Raw genomic sequence first — 13,446 nt, forward strand, 5'->3', positions numbered from 1 at the left:
TCTTTTGATGGTTATTTTTTCCCACAGGTTAGACACGTGGCTGACAGAGCTCACGCTGGCTCTGCCAGGGTTCATAAAGGTTTTTGTCTATGTTTATGGGAGTAAAGATGTGAAGTGTTTCGAGAACAGAGATGCTGTAACTTTCCGGAACACACATGAAGTTGGCCACGATAATTGGGGCTATTCTTATTTGAGGTTAAATGAGTAAAGAGAGCAGTGTTTTAAGATTGTGCATGTCTGATAAAGAGACATACAAGGCTGTTGGTGTTTTGATATTTGAGTTCAGTTCAAATAATTAGCAACAATTTAAGAGCTCTCTGAGATCTGCATTTTTAAAGAGGTGTGCGTTTCAACAAGAGCAGAAACAAAGAAATGGTGGAGATGAAAAACTGGACAAATTAACAGGATGTGACAAAAATGACAACAACTAATACTTTTGGGGTCAACTAACTCTTTAAAGGGTTAAGAATAGTTTGAGGGTTTCCAAAACTAAAGCTGTGCTGAAGAGTACAGTATCTAAATATAAAACATTAAATGTGAAAATGTCAGGAAACAATGACAGTTTAAAATGCACTGATATGAGTCACCTCTACATAAGATATGGGGAAGATGCCAATCTTATCTCCCAGCATGCCTTCCGCCCAGTTCTCATCCACACGACGAATCACAGTAAGAATATCATCCTGAGGGCAGACAGAATAAAACAGGTTCCTTGTTATTCAGCCACAAGCCTTCACAGCAATTTGTTAAAAAGTTCATAAAAAATTTGCAACTCGAAGGCATGAATGAAAGCCAGGCATTTGTTTTGTTTTGTTTTTTTTAACAAAAATCTATCCAAAACACAAATAGCTGGAGGGTAACTTGCACACTCATGTTGCAAGCGGAAGAAAATGTTTCTTTTTGTTTCTGTAACATTATAGCTGTGCTGTTCGATTACCCTTAAACTTAGTCACTATCTGTTTTCCCTAGTGGAACATATAAAAGGAGAAATTCTGAAGAATGCTCATACCTGTTTTTTCCATTCAAAGCAAGAATATCTAAGAATATCTAATGCATTAACTAATTCTAATGAATTGCCTTGTAAAAGAATATCTAAGAATATCTAATGCATTAACTAATTCTAATGAATTGCCTTGTAAAGTGCTATCATATTTCTTTATGAACTTGTGGATGGGTGTGTGTATTTGAATGGGAGAGTAAAGATAAATTTCGAAGCACCTTTGAGAATGGCAAGCAGTCCTTGTCAGCCTCCTTGTCTTTCAGCTCAAAGTCATACAGGGCCTTGCATTGAGGGGGCGGCTGTGGGAGAGGTTTGATGACCTGGACAAAGTTGGTGGGGAAGAATCCATGAACTCCGCCCATCTCTCCATGGTACCAGTTTTCATCTACCTGCCGGCGCAGGATGATGATGTCACCCTTGCTGAACTTGAGATCTCCGGGTTCTTTGCCATCATAGTTGTATAAGGCCTTGGCACAGGGTAGCTGAGGTACTCCCTGTAGTAAAGAGAAAGACAGGAGGAGGATTACTAAAAGTGAAACATGGTAACTTGGATTCATGGATAATGCAAGATCAGCACTCAAAAGCACATACATTTTTCAAACTCATAGGACAGGCGAAGGGTGACCATGATGACCACAGCCAGCTTTCATAGAGCGTCATCATGTGTGGAGTGGAGGAGTGTAAAGTGAAAACAGGGATTCTATAATAAACCCTTCGCTGCAAGTTTTTTAAAACATATACACTGCTATCTTTGGAGCCTTTCACACACTATCCTTAACACTGACATCTTCAATATGAAAAGAAATAAAGAACCACATATACCGCTATACAATACACAAAGTCAAAATGCTAACATAAGCTCAATGATAGATTTTGTGCTGTATAAGAGGGATAAGTCTGTCTGGCTTCTTTTTCAGCCTGACCTTGTTGCCTTGTCTCTCTCTATGACTGTGCTGGGCTGCTTTTTCTCTATTCCTTGCACCGTTTGTGTTGCTTAACTTACTGACTTCCTCTTTGTCGACAATCCCAAAATACCCTGGGATATGCCAGTGGATTCAAAATGTTGTGGGGCAAGCCTATTTATCAATGTGTGTGGAGTTTTATGGTGCAGAACCAGTCGTCTGAAACCGGTCAAAGCTTCTTTCAAGCCTGACAATGATCCACAGCCAGAAAGAGGGAGGAGGAGGCAGACGCAGTCCTGCTCAACTGAATGAGCCCTTTTCAGGCAAACTGTTCAAGAGAGAGGCCCTCTGTCCAAGAGAACCCCCTCCAACCACCCAGCATAAAGCGTAATGGGCTTCCTCCACTGTAGAATGCATCTCCTAACTATAGTGAGGAGAATGATAATCACAACACCACTGGCAAAGAGAATCAGAAAATAACCATGAAAGACATAAAGGTATTGGAAAGGAAGGAAAATGAAGAAAAAAAGCGAAGGACGGACAACGGTGTAGGCAAATAGGCAAGAAGGAAGTAAGGGAGGAAGAATGGAAGAAAGGTGATCAGGAATGCAGGGAGATAGGAGGAAGGACATTGGGTTGGTTAGGCAGGTAGATTAGGAAGGAAGGAAGATAGGTAGATAGGTAGATGGAATAAGGAAGCTGGTTAGGTAGGTAAACAAGGAAAAAGTGGGTAGGCAGATAGATGGTAAGGAATGGAGACTAAGTATATAGGTCGGAAGGAAGTAAAATAACGAAAGAGGGTAGGCAGATAGGTAGGAAGGAATGTTGACTGGTAAGAAGGTAAAGGAATGAAGGCAGGAAGAAAGGTAGGAACAAAGAGAGGGAGAAAGAAGGGAAGGAAGAAAGGATGGAAAGTAGGGCTGCATTATTATGACAAAAATCATAATTGTCGATTATTCCCTTGAAATTGTAATTGCAATTATTAATTACGGTGATCACAATTTACATTGAATGATGTTTGAAATAGATGGTTCTAACATTGGCCATGGGACCCACATTTTCCTATGGTCATCAAGCAGCGATCCACTTTTTTAGGAATATATATATATATATATATATATACGAAGCTCCCGTTGCACCACATCCCAAAGATGCTCTTTGGGTTGAGATCTGGTGACTGTGTGGGCCATTTTAGTACAGTAAACTCATTGTCATGTTCAAGAAACCAATTTGAAATGATTTGAGCTTTGTGACATGGTGCATTATCCTGCTGGAAGTAGCCATCAGAGGATGGGTACATGGTGGCCATAAAGGGATGGACATGGTCAGAAACAATGCTCAGGTAGGCCTTGGCATTTAAACGATGCCCAATTGGCACTAAGGGGCCTAAAGTGTGCCAAGAAAGCATCCCCTACACCATTACACTACCACCAACAGCCTGCAGAGTGGTAACAAGGCATGATGGATCCATGTTCTCATTCTGTTTACGCCAAATTCTGACTCTACCATCTGAATGTCTCAACAGAAATCGAGACTCATCAGACCAGGCAACATTTTTCCAGTCTTCAACTGTCCAATATTGGCGAGTTCTTGCAAATTGTAGCCTCTTTTTCCTATTTGTAGTGGAGAGTGGTACCCGGTGGGGTCTTCTGCTGTTGTAGCCCATCCGCCTCAAGGTTGTGCGTGTTGTGGCTTCACAAATGCTTTGCTGCATACCTCGGTTGTAATGAGTGGTTATTTCAGTCAAAGTTGCTCTTCTATCAGCTTGAATCAGTCGGCCCATTCTCCTCTGACCTCTAGCATCAACAAGGCATTTTCGCCCACAGGACTGCAGCATACTGGATGTTTTTCCCTTTTCACACCATTCTTTGTAAACCCTAGAAATCGTTGTGCGTGAAAATCCCAGTAACTGAGCAGATTGTGAAATACTCAGACCGGCCCGTCTGGCACCAACAAACATGCCACGCTCAAAATTGCTTAAATCACCTTTCTTTCCCATTCTGACATTCAGTTTGGAGTTCAGGAGATTGTCTTGACCAGGACCACACCCCTAAATGCATTGAAGCAACTGCCATGTGATTGGTTGATTAGATAATTGCATTAATGAGAAATTGAACAGGTGTTCCTAATAATCCTTTAGGTGAGTGTATATTGTATTATATTTGAATCGTGGCATCTGAAATCATAATCGTGATTAGAAATTTGATTAATTTTGCAGCCCTAATGGAAAGAAAAGGAGATGGTATGCAGGTTGGCAGGTACTTAGGTGGGTAGGAATAAAAGGAACAATTGTAAGGAAGGAAGGAAGGAAGGAAGGAAGGAAGGAAGGAAGGAAGGAAGGAAGGAAGGAAGTGGGTCAGTAAAAGTTACTTAGGAAGGCAAACAGGGAAGGTAAGCAGGCAGACAGGAAGGCAGGCAGGCAGGCAGACAGGAAGGAATGATGGTACGTAGAAAGGCAGATTGAGAAAAAAAGAAAAAGAAAAAGAAAGAAAACAAGGGAAAACAAAGAGAGAGAGAGACTGATGCGGTACTTTAACCCCAGAGTAGGATCAGACAGTGACTAAGCAGCACTCACCACAGAGAGGACAGACGGTCAAGCCAGACACCGAGACAACTAACTACAGGGCAAACTGACCTTTCAGAAACCACATCCTTTCTTCAAACTTAAAAAACAAACCAAAAAGCAAATAAAGATTAAACTAAGAAACGTTATGTGGTCACAATTCTATGTAATTTGGGCCGACAGCTTTATTTGATGTAATGTAACTCTGTGCCAAAATCCACCGACTCGAACAACTCCATTCGTCTGTGCACCTCTGTGCACTCTTCGAACCCCTTCTGCCGGCCTCTCTCATAGGCAGCTGTCAGCAGATCTGCAGATTTACCCACTTTGCACAGCTTAGAGCATGAAACAGACAGAAAAAGAGTGAGAAAAGAGGAAAGACATGAAAGAACAAGGGATAAGATGGAAGGAAAAGAGACAAAAAGGGTCGGACGGTAAGAAGGAAAAGAGAAAGAGTTTGATCAAAAGAATTTTAGGATGGCCGGTGTGTGTTTTTCCTTTCAAAGCCTTGCGTGTGAAAACGAAGGGTACTAGAGATTGCTTGAACTGGACTGACATTAAAGAACATTCAGGCTTTTAACCAGTCCAAACAAAGCACTGAAGGTGTGTGTGTGTGTGCTTATCCGTTTGTTAAAGTTACATGAATCTCAAAGCTCTATTAAAAGAAATTGTGCCCACTTGCAGTCTTTGGGGTTTTGATATATCAAGACTCATTCTGGTCCAAGAACTCTTACATGAGACTGGAGGGATAAACACCAGTCTGTCTCACTGAAGATTTAAAGAACATGATCAGAACTGCAGGATATTATAAAACTAAATGCAAGACAGCTTTCGTAAAATCGTGCAGTGAACTTGACTAAATCATGTCAAAGATTTCCAAGACTAAGCTGTTACCGAAAAATTGAGATGAATCAAGAACTATTTGGACTCTGAATTGAATCTAAAGTGCCATAAGATTTCTTATCATTGTAAAATGTCTAGCTCAAGGGCAAAATGGTAACCATTCTCAGGTCATTTTATGTTGGGTTTGATTTTATAACCTTTGGGTTACTCGCACAGATATTTAACCACTCCCCAATAAAAAAGGTGGATAAAGTAGAACTGGAAAACAAAGCATGTCTACATCACAATGTCAAAATGCATGTGCTAACCACTAGGCCATGACTCCAACTCTTTTTCAGGTAATACTATTGGTAGTGATATATTTAATAAAAAACGGAGCAAAAAAAACTAAATGAACAGGCGATCTGTTCTTTAGATTTCATCACACAATTTGGCTGGTGGCGATGTTTAACGTTACTTAGTGGAGTGTAACCTGCCTATAATTTGTCAATGTGTGACAGATAGATGTGCCTAATAGACCACTAATGAGAAATGTGTAATCCAATACTAATGAGCTCTCCAAGTCAACAAGCCATCAATCACTATTAGGACTCTAATATCCACAAACATCCCGACTGTCTCTAAATCACTGTTAGAGGCAATCTAATGTCATACCATACAGCCATTTAGCTCACTTAGTGAAGACGTTTTCTAGCCACCCCCGTATTCCTCGTTCATTCACTTTCAATTCACATCCATTTCCTCTGTGACCCATCAGTGTCTAGATCATGTTTTGGACAGGTTGGCAAACGCTTGAGCGGTTTAAAACTGAATGGATTCTGATTGGCTGTCAATGTTTTTATCGTTAATCAGCTGGAATAAATCGTTCTGAAAGTGATTCCAAATATATTGTTTCTCTGTGCCATTATTGTTTGAGATATGGTGTGGAATCTGCTATTCTTTTATATTTAGAGTGATTTTTAGAGCAATATCTTTATAGTTATCGTCAGTTAACATATATATATATATATATATATATATATATATATATATATATATATAGTTAACAGGCAAATAATTTATTTTACTTGACTTATTGCCACTTTAATTAACATTTCAGTATATAGATTAGGATGACAATTTAAGTTATATAAACTATTTTAATTTTATTTATTTAGTATAAATTTGCTCAAACACCATTATTAATTAAAACAAAACTCTGTTGTGGAGATAGCAATTACATTATGTGGAGATAATATATTAAATTACAGGTCATATGAACAACAAATCAGTGAACAGATTGAAGTCTCACAATCCTAAAGTATTATCAAAGTAGGGGTACCCAGTTCATCTGAATTAGGCATAACTGAAAAATTACTTTTTACAATCAGTTGTGAACTCATTAAATGCTCTGAACAATTCAAAAATAAACAAGCGAGCTCTCAAATGTTTTATGAATCTTCTTTATGACTGACTCCTTAACAAGAACAGGTTCATAACAATCATTCGTTCATGAATCGGACATTGCAGCTGGTGTTGCATCATTTTATTTTAGTCATAGTTGATGATCTATTAAAGTAGTGCTAAGAGTCAATGTTAAAGGCACAAATTACAATGAGAAAGTAATTAAAATAAAAGCTTACACCATCTGGGGTGCAATTCCAAACAGACACTCCACACATTAAATTAATCCGTGCGTGTTTGGAGTTATAAAGTGTGCATTAAAATGTACTTGTGTGTGGAAGAAGGGCAGTGCAATTTTTTCCTAATAGTTAAAAAAAAAAGCTGTTATAGGAGTATGGGGGAGGGTGGCTAAGGCAGGAGACCATCTGACCCCCCATCTACATGTAGATAATTTAGCTTAAGAAATCCCTCAACACTGACAAAGATGACAGGAAAAAGAGGACAACTCCCAAGGGGCACAAGCAATCAAACCCATCACACAGTAGTACTTCCCTCATAACCCTAGCACAATCAGATTCACCAAATGGAGATGACGCTGTGCTATTGATAGGAGTTTATGCTTGTGGCGTCCATGTTGTTTTCATTACGGCTACATTAGCTGAAATGGGCTGCTAATGGCTCTGTTTATGACCACTGGGAAATGACCTGACCTGTCCCTCATCTGTGTCCTCAGCTAAAAATGGACTCCCACCCACAGCTGCGGCTGAAGCCTCATACTTTTCACCTCAAGACTAACGGGCATCCCTGCTGAAGCTTTAGTGGATAATTACTTTGTAAAGGATGATAGATCAGGTGTGGAGGATGCTGAGTGGGCGCTTACGACTGAGGGAAGGAATGAATTGATTCAGTCAATGCAGGGCTGAGGTCTAAATAGCAAAACATCAGGTTTAGCCTGGCGAAGGAAAGAAATATTCATCTGCAGCAATGATTTTAGTCTGTCATGAACTCAGTAAGGAGCAAAAGTTCAGCAGACTGCAGCAAGAGTTTGACGAGGAACGGAAAGAACAGTGTTCATGTAAGATCAGAGAGAGAGAGAGAAAAAACTGTTAGAGAGCTAATCAGGTTAGACATGTACTTGTTGTCCTGTCCTTCTACATTCAACCCTTGACCTTTATACCCAGTAAATGAGCAATGTTCTCCGATGGTCAAAATTTAAATGGGGTATACGGTTTCCATGGCAACATCTGCAGAAAATCCACAGTTCTTGCTGTCACTTTCGTAGCAAAACACAGAGGTGGGGAGGTGGCGAGATGCAGAAGTTTCATGGCAGAATGTTAGAAAACAACATTTGCTTTCACACACTCTGAGAGGGAAAAATAGCTTATGGAAAACAAATGATATTTAACCCCTTTATGCGCAAACTTAAGATATATCGCATGCAGCCAGCTCCAGATTATTGTTGTTCAACATTCACTTCACTTTAAAACATCACACCCTACTTGCTCGGGACAAACTGAGCATCATTAGAACAATTAAAGACTCCAGCTTCGAAATTTGACCACTGTTTATGATAAAACTCGGTTGCAGTGACATTAATTTCTTAATTTATGTCAGGAGTGCAAAATAATGAATCTGTAATTTGTTATATTTTGAATCATCACGCATATGAATTCTCTCACGTCTGCTTCGGTTTATTTGTGTTCACATAGATGCACTAGACAGCGTCCGTTACGGTTAGGTGCGCATATTTGGAGAAATATTGTTACCATGTTTGCAAAATATTTTGTCATACAGCATACCATTTCTATTCATTTCACACTGAATTATGCGATCTGAAATTATGCCCACTTAAAATTCAGTAGAAAATTCATTGACTGCTCCTGTGGGTGCATTTAGAAATGACATTTATGTATTATTTTATTGTTTGGCTCAACTAATAGTAAAATAAAAATAAACATTTGAAATGTTAGTGATTTACATTTTTATTTTTGAATGAATTAATCATTGATTCCTTTTTATTTTTAAATCCTACTCCACTATAGTTTAACACTGCCTTTTCAACCCTTTAGACAGAAACACAAATCACACAAATGCAATCTTGTCAACAGCCTTGTTATTTTTATTTTATAGGATGCTGGAAAAAGGGCTGATTGTTTAAATTACTTCGTCTTTTTTTATTAGCTTGCAATGTAGCGTATACACAAACACACACAGACATCACACTTTATCGTGACACTGCATGTATGCCTGTGAGATATTATCCCAACACCAATAAACCACAGAACAGAGGAAGAGAGAATCACAAAAACAGGAGGCAAAGTAAAGCTCAGAAAACACATGCGGCTAGCTGTCTGGACCCCAGATGTGCATCTGGACCACGATCACATATGAAACTGAGCAGAATGGCTTTCTCCTGATCCCTCTTTCCCAGCACTCTCGTTTAACGTACACTTTAGTTACGGCCATGGCCATTCAGTCACACACTTGTGTCTATTTAAGCCATGTGACCATCCCACCAGACATCCACCTCATAACAACCCACACCTGTTCCAGTCACTGACCTCCATAAAACTTCTGCATTTCACCTTGCCTGGGGAACTGGACTACACTTTAGGGGCTCATGGGAACCACGGCCATTACAACTCGACTGAGTCAATCTGCCACAAAACGGTGTGCAAAGTCTCATGGGAGTTGAAGTCCTTTCATGAGATCAAAGCTGCCTAAGTGTGGACAAATGAACCATGAAACAGGCATGTGTAAAGCTAAATTTCAAACTAGAAGCAGAGGCCTAGTTAAGAGGAAAAGAAAAGCCTTTTTCATTGAGTAAAACACTAAACATATGGGAGTACAGAGGAGATGTTGCCGAGGCAGAGAATTTTCTGTAGGCTACAGATTACTCATCAAAAAGAAACTGTTTTAACATGGAGGGGGTCTGGGCTTTATAGTGGAATTATGGAAAAGTAGCATGTGGTTTTCATGAAGCTTGTGCGTAATTGTGTGTATTTGTAACTTGCTGGAAAAATAAAGTAAATGTGTGCTGCTATTTTGCACATGGACAATTTTTTTCTCACTGTGGGTGTGTGTGTGTACTTGCCTGACCTCACTTACAGTAAAGACAGGTGGTTTGGAGTGTGCTGAGGATCACAGATTGTATTTCTTAACACTGCATGGGCAGAATAACACAGCACTGGGGCAAACTTCTATTTAGCATTCAGTTTTAACCTCACTGCATCTTCTTCCAATTGTATTTCCAGGCGGGTTCAATGCTTTCAGACCCCAGTGTTCCAAACTGCCATTTTCCACACACAATTACAAATGAACCCAGCTTGATTTACACCCTTAAAATGATCATACACATACCTGTCCGTCAAACGCAACATCAGAGCCTTTTCTATCATCTAAATAGGCATTTCCTTATTTGAGGCAATGTCCGTTTTTTTTTACATTGAAAGTTAATACTTTTATTCAGCAAGGATAAACATTCACAAACATTTATGATGTTACAAAATATTTCGACTTCAAATAATATATTAGAATGATTTCTGAAGGATCATGTGACAGTGAAGACTGGAGCAGTGATGCTGAAAATTCAGCTTTGCCATCACAGGAATATATTACATTTTTAAATACAATAAAACAGAAAACAGTTCTTTTCAATTTGAATACTATTTAACAACATTACTGTTTTTACTGTATATTTAGTCCAATAAATGCAGCCTTTATCTTTCAAAAAATGAATAGATCTTATCAACCTAACGTTAAAAAAACACAAAAATCCTCACAATTATATAAAATGGTAAACTCCTTCAGGAGCAGTGACTTGGGAAATTTAAGGACCATATGGCAGATGTGCGTGAAGAAATTGGTCTAGCATTTTGGTGGGTTGTGGTAAATGTTCACTCAATATAAGATTCTCCACAGATACGTCCACACTCCGGTAAGACTTATCAGGATGAAACTGATGAAAGACAATTTATGTTGGAAATGCCAGCTGGAAACCGGTACCTTTTTACACAGGAATGTAGTCTTGTTAAACCATTCTTGGAAACAAGTTATGGATGTTTTAATTTCAAAATATCTTTAACTCCTAACTGTGTCTATTAGGTGAAAAGTCTCAAATACCTAATGTTTCAAAACGTGTATTTTCTGTTACTATGGTATGTATTACAATGGCTAGTGGGATTATTTTGAGACACTAGAAGACAATGAAAGCCCCAGAATTGAAAGAGTGGGCTAGTGCAATGGTAAAAATAGCATCTTATGAATCTATGCTTAATCTATGAGTAAACTATGTTAGAGAGGAGGGGTTGTCTCCTTGGGAAGAGTTCTGGACACATATTACAGTAAGGTCTCAAAATGAATAGATAACAACTTTGTGTTTTGTCTTGTACCGTTTTTTATTTCATGATCAAAATGTGCATGTAACCCTGTTTTTACTTTTTATCGTAATGTTGTACTCTTTTGAACCGCGTATAACGTATAGACGCATATTACTGGATGTTTGTTACCCGTTTTGAACCTACAACCTTACACTTATGAACCCGAACCATAATATCCAACAACCAACGCGCCACACCGCCACATTGCCTATAAACGCTGTCTTCTGCAGTCTCTGAGTATTCTGTATCTCTCAACCGCTATTTTCTCTTTTTTTTATCCATCTCCTTCACTGTATCTTTCTCTGTCTCTTTACTTAGCTGACAACACTACTGGTCTTTATGCACACTGTCTCTCTCTACCGCAGCATGAAGCCGTTACAAATGCAGAAATAATGATGAAGCAGTGTGCTTGAAAGTCTGTGAAACACAAAATGTGAAGATGCATGCATGTGTGTGTGTGTGTGTACATTAGTGACAAGACAGACTGAGTGAAAAGAGAAGTAATTAGCTCTAGAGAGTGAATTCTTTTCTCTCTTTCCCCTCCCACTAATCTTTCTCAAAACCAATGTTTTTGGTGCAGACCAGAGTCTCTTTGAGTTGGTGTGAAAATTGCCTGAAAAGGTGGTCTGAGGTACAGTTCTCTGGTACGTTTTGCAGTTGGAATGAATGCTATCGTTGGTAAAATGCTATTGATGACGTACAGTATAATTAGCATCTTCCATGCTCCTGATCACACTTATACTATAAGCACATTCCTCACAGCTGTTTATCTCTGAATAAATTGTCTTCAGAGAGCAGCTTGCATATTTTGCATACGCGGCAGACAAATGAAAGTGATGTTATGTGCATGTTAAGTTTTGCCGCTAAATCCAAAGCGACACAAACATGAATAAAACAACTTCTCAGTTCCAAGTCATCAGGACTAAGCAATCAAACTAAATGTGAAAAAACTGATACTTTTCCACCTGTGCACCCTTTTTCCATCTATTCCTGCCAGTTCACCCATTCCATGCAATTCATCTCTCCTTCTTATACAGCTTAACCCTCAGAGACGCAAACCCCCTCTCTATCTCTCACATGTCAAATCTCTCACCTAACTGTCAAGGCTTCATTTCATTGGCTGGTTTATTGGGCCCAGAATGCAATGCTCTGCAAGCTAGGTGACTATACAGATATAGCTTGGAGCAGTGTTAACACGAAAACAATGCAATCACCTGCCTTCATCTCTTCAAACAATCCGGGATAAATCTGGATAACAGGAATCCTGTTAAAGGTGAGCTATAGAGAGCCTAAGTCCCTCCCCTCTGCTTCCGGCTCATGTGACCTTATTTCGTAAAATATATGTATCGTAGTCAATGGCGAGAGATAACTTATCTTTTTATTCCGTCTGAACTGTGCCCTGAATTACACATATGATGTTTGTCAATTTAAAAGATAATTATGAAAGTCAAGAAAGTAACAGTTTGTCATAAAATGGAAGGGTAACATTTAGTTTTATGTGAAAATCGCTCAATGAACTACATCTCTCGTCTCGCACTATGTAGCCTACGTCACCAAGCTCGTATGAGTGCAGTCTGGTACAAGACACACAGGCATGACGGCGTAACGTTACAATTATAACGTTAGACTATAGAAAAAATGACAGACGTTAGCTTCAGTAAAGTTAGCTTCATTCATTGAGAGAAAAGGTATGACGTCACATGCCGCCTTTTGGGTTTGTAGTCTTTGTAATTACGTATTTTCACAGTCTTATACCTCAACAGTTTACATCAAACTGCGACTTTCTTGACATTAAAAATGTATCTTTTAAATTGACAAACATCATATGTGTAATTCAGGGCACAATTCAAACGAGATCCGAATATTTGTTGTCTCTCGCCATTGACTACCATACAATATTCTTCCGAAATAAGATCCCATGGTGGTCCACCGGAAGGGGAGGGACTTAGGCTCTCTATAGAGATCAGTAACCCTGGCCGGCAATATCTTCAAAAAAAATGTCATAACCAGACAGAGCAGAGTTACCTGGTTACAATCACACTTACATATTCACTTTGAACATTCAGAGCTATCATCAGAGGAAGTAAAAAGAAGAAAAACAAAAAGTGAAAACAGTGGGCTGGTTGCAATGGTGACAGGGAAAGGTCTAATGTAATTTGGTGTTATCAGAGGGGGAGCAGCCTGAAAGAATGAGACTAATGAGGTTAGCGTAGCAAACTTTATTAAAGCGCTAAACACACACTTGCACTTCAGTGCCAACAGGCAACGCTGAAACTGTTCCAACCAGAGTTCCCCAGGCCTGATTAGCACAATTTTCAGAGCTGATTCCTGCAGTTTCACGCACACCCACAGAGCTGCCTCTCTTATCCACTTCAT

The 13,446-nt window shown here is 39.2% G+C and overlaps 1 protein-coding gene across 1 annotated transcript in view; it reads right to left on the minus strand.

The window, feature by feature from the left end:
- sh3rf1 (SH3 domain containing ring finger 1) overlaps positions 1-13,446 on the minus strand; it is a 55,186-nt gene that overhangs the window by 23,680 nt on the left and 18,060 nt on the right. Inside the window, exons 3-4 of the mRNA XM_077220684.1 lie at positions 1,219-1,494; positions 588-683 (exon numbers count right to left, since the gene is read on the minus strand). Coding sequence (XP_077076799.1) covers positions 588-683; positions 1,219-1,494 — 372 coding nt within the window. The remainder of the gene's footprint in view (positions 1-587; positions 684-1,218; positions 1,495-13,446) is intronic.

This window comes from Siphateles boraxobius, unplaced genomic scaffold (genome assembly GCF_051911475.1).
Source record: "Siphateles boraxobius isolate OS27281-9 unplaced genomic scaffold, OSU_SipBor_1 8, whole genome shotgun sequence".
Taxonomy (NCBI): domain Eukaryota; kingdom Metazoa; phylum Chordata; class Actinopteri; order Cypriniformes; family Leuciscidae; genus Siphateles; species Siphateles boraxobius.